Consider the following 1,957-nt stretch of genomic DNA (forward strand, 5'->3'; position numbering starts at 1 on the left):
ACAAAAATTGCCAAAGCTAGATATGAAAATTCGGCAATGTAGGGCATAGGATATCTGCCATCGAAAACATTTAAAAGCAACATTAAGCTTACAACATTTAAAAGAATACCTCCCTGGTTTTGCTGGTAAGCATGGATGCATATGGTGGAAGCTCAGATTCATTTGGCAAGATGAAAAGCTTTCGTAATTTGACAATCAATATATAGAGTGCCTAAGGTGCACAAACAAAAGAAGACTTTGAAAAGGCTGTTAACCGTAGATATGAGAATCATTATCAAAAAGAACATTGCATAAATTCTGTTCTTCAGTTTCCCTAGACTCTATGCTAATGCTTGCAGGGAAATAAGTTCTCGGCGTCAATCTTTTCTGCTAGAAAACTTTTGCTTCCTGATATCTACCAGCCTTTTCTAATCCTAACTGCAACACTTTGTATGTTCCTGTTGCAGGCTTCACGCCATTTCTTTTCATTGTTTCATAGATTTCAATGGCTTTTTCTACACTGCCTGCACTTATAAAAGCATCAATGAGAGCAGTATATGTGACTGCATTCTGTTCATCAGGTATACTGTCAAAAATTTTCTGAGCTGCATCACACAAACCAGCACACCCAAATTTCCTAATTAGCACTGAAAGAATATAAGTTCCAGGATTGACACCCTTCTGTATCATCTCATCAACAATTCCTATAACCTTTTCATGTAATTTATGTCGTATTAGAATTCCAAACAGACTAGTATATACAGTTAGATCAAACTGTATCTCCAACTTTCTGCCATATTGGTATGATGTTAATGCACCTCTAAGTTTTGCATTTGCAGAACAAGCTCGAATAATAGCTGTCAAAATCCTAACATCTAAACTGAGACCCTTTATTGACATCTCCTCAAGTAAACTCTCTACCACTGTGAAATTCCTTCGATGTAAAAGGATCTAAAGAATATCTTTATCAATACGAAGATTCTTCTGATCAACGTCACTATGCTTCGGAAAAAGTCTGCAACCTCTGTCCTGGTTAACTTCATGGGAAAGATGAGGGTGTATCTCGAGAAGTAACTGATCACCTTCACCTGCCTTGTGCAAAGCTTCCAATGCTTCAAAAAATATGGATGGGCGAAGCACATGACGAAAAGTTTTCATGCACTTCAATACTTCAACCATTATATTAGTTCGACCTGCTTTGGCGCATTTCTGAACAAGGATATTAAGCGTAGCTTTACTCGGTTTGACATTAAGCTCTCTCATTTGAGTAAAGATGCCAAAAGCCCCCTCAAACTTAGCTTGATCGGCCAAGTACTCAATCAAAACCGTGTATGTGTAACAGTTAGGAGAAAGATTTGCTTCCAGCATTTCCTTATACAAAGCCTGAGCCTCCTCCGGCCTATTGTTTTTCAGCAATATCTTGATAATGGCAGTATAAGAGACCACAGTGGGAAAGCACTCATTACGCTTCATTGTCTCCCAGGTCTGCAAGGCACCATCGATATCCCCGGCTTTACCAAGTGAATGCATCACAATAGTATACGTAATGGAATCGATCCTGCGACCTTGGCCTCCCATTTCCTGCATAAGGCTTTTCATCAAATCGATTCGCCCGGCCTCCCCGAGGATATTGAGCATAGTCATGTATGTGAACTGGTCGTGCTTGAAGTCGGGTAGGCTTTTGGCCCAGTTGAAGAATTCTTTCGCCATTTGAAGAGGGGGGTGGGTTTTGAGCGCCTGGTTTATCGTGTACGAATCCCATTTGACGTCCATGGCATCTAATTGCTGTGCCGCGGACAGCCATGAGGAGGAGTTTCTGAGAATGTTTGAGATCTTGCGGATGGTTAATCTCCTGTAATGGAGGGAAGAGGCGAACTTCGAGGCTTTTTCCAGGTGTGCCTTTGACGGTTTTGCTCTGTGTTTGGGATTAGGGTTTTTACAGTTTCGAGGGTTTTGTTCACGGCCTTGTCGTGCGGTG

General features: G+C 41.0%; 1 protein-coding gene across 1 annotated transcript; it reads right to left on the reverse strand.

Moving 5' to 3' along the window:
* Nucleotides 1–369: 369 nt before the first annotated feature.
* On the reverse strand, nucleotides 370–879 carry LOC149236029 (pentatricopeptide (PPR) repeat protein). The gene has a single exon (XM_089368751.1). It carries the CDS (start codon nucleotides 877–879, stop codon nucleotides 370–372), a length of 510 nt encoding a protein of 169 aa, XP_089224877.1.
* Nucleotides 880–1,957: the final 1,078 nt, after the last annotated feature.

Source organism: Pinus tabuliformis, chromosome 8 (genome assembly GCF_031772625.1).
Source record: "Pinus tabuliformis cultivar Carrire ecotype Pingquan chromosome 8, CPIR1, whole genome shotgun sequence".
Lineage (NCBI taxonomy): Eukaryota > Viridiplantae > Streptophyta > Pinopsida > Pinales > Pinaceae > Pinus > Pinus tabuliformis.

Excerpts from the sequence above, each read along its gene's own strand:
- LOC149236029 (XM_089368751.1), bottom strand. The coding sequence starts at position 879 with ATGTCAATAAAGGGTCTCAGTTTAGATGTTAGGATTTTGACAGCTATT.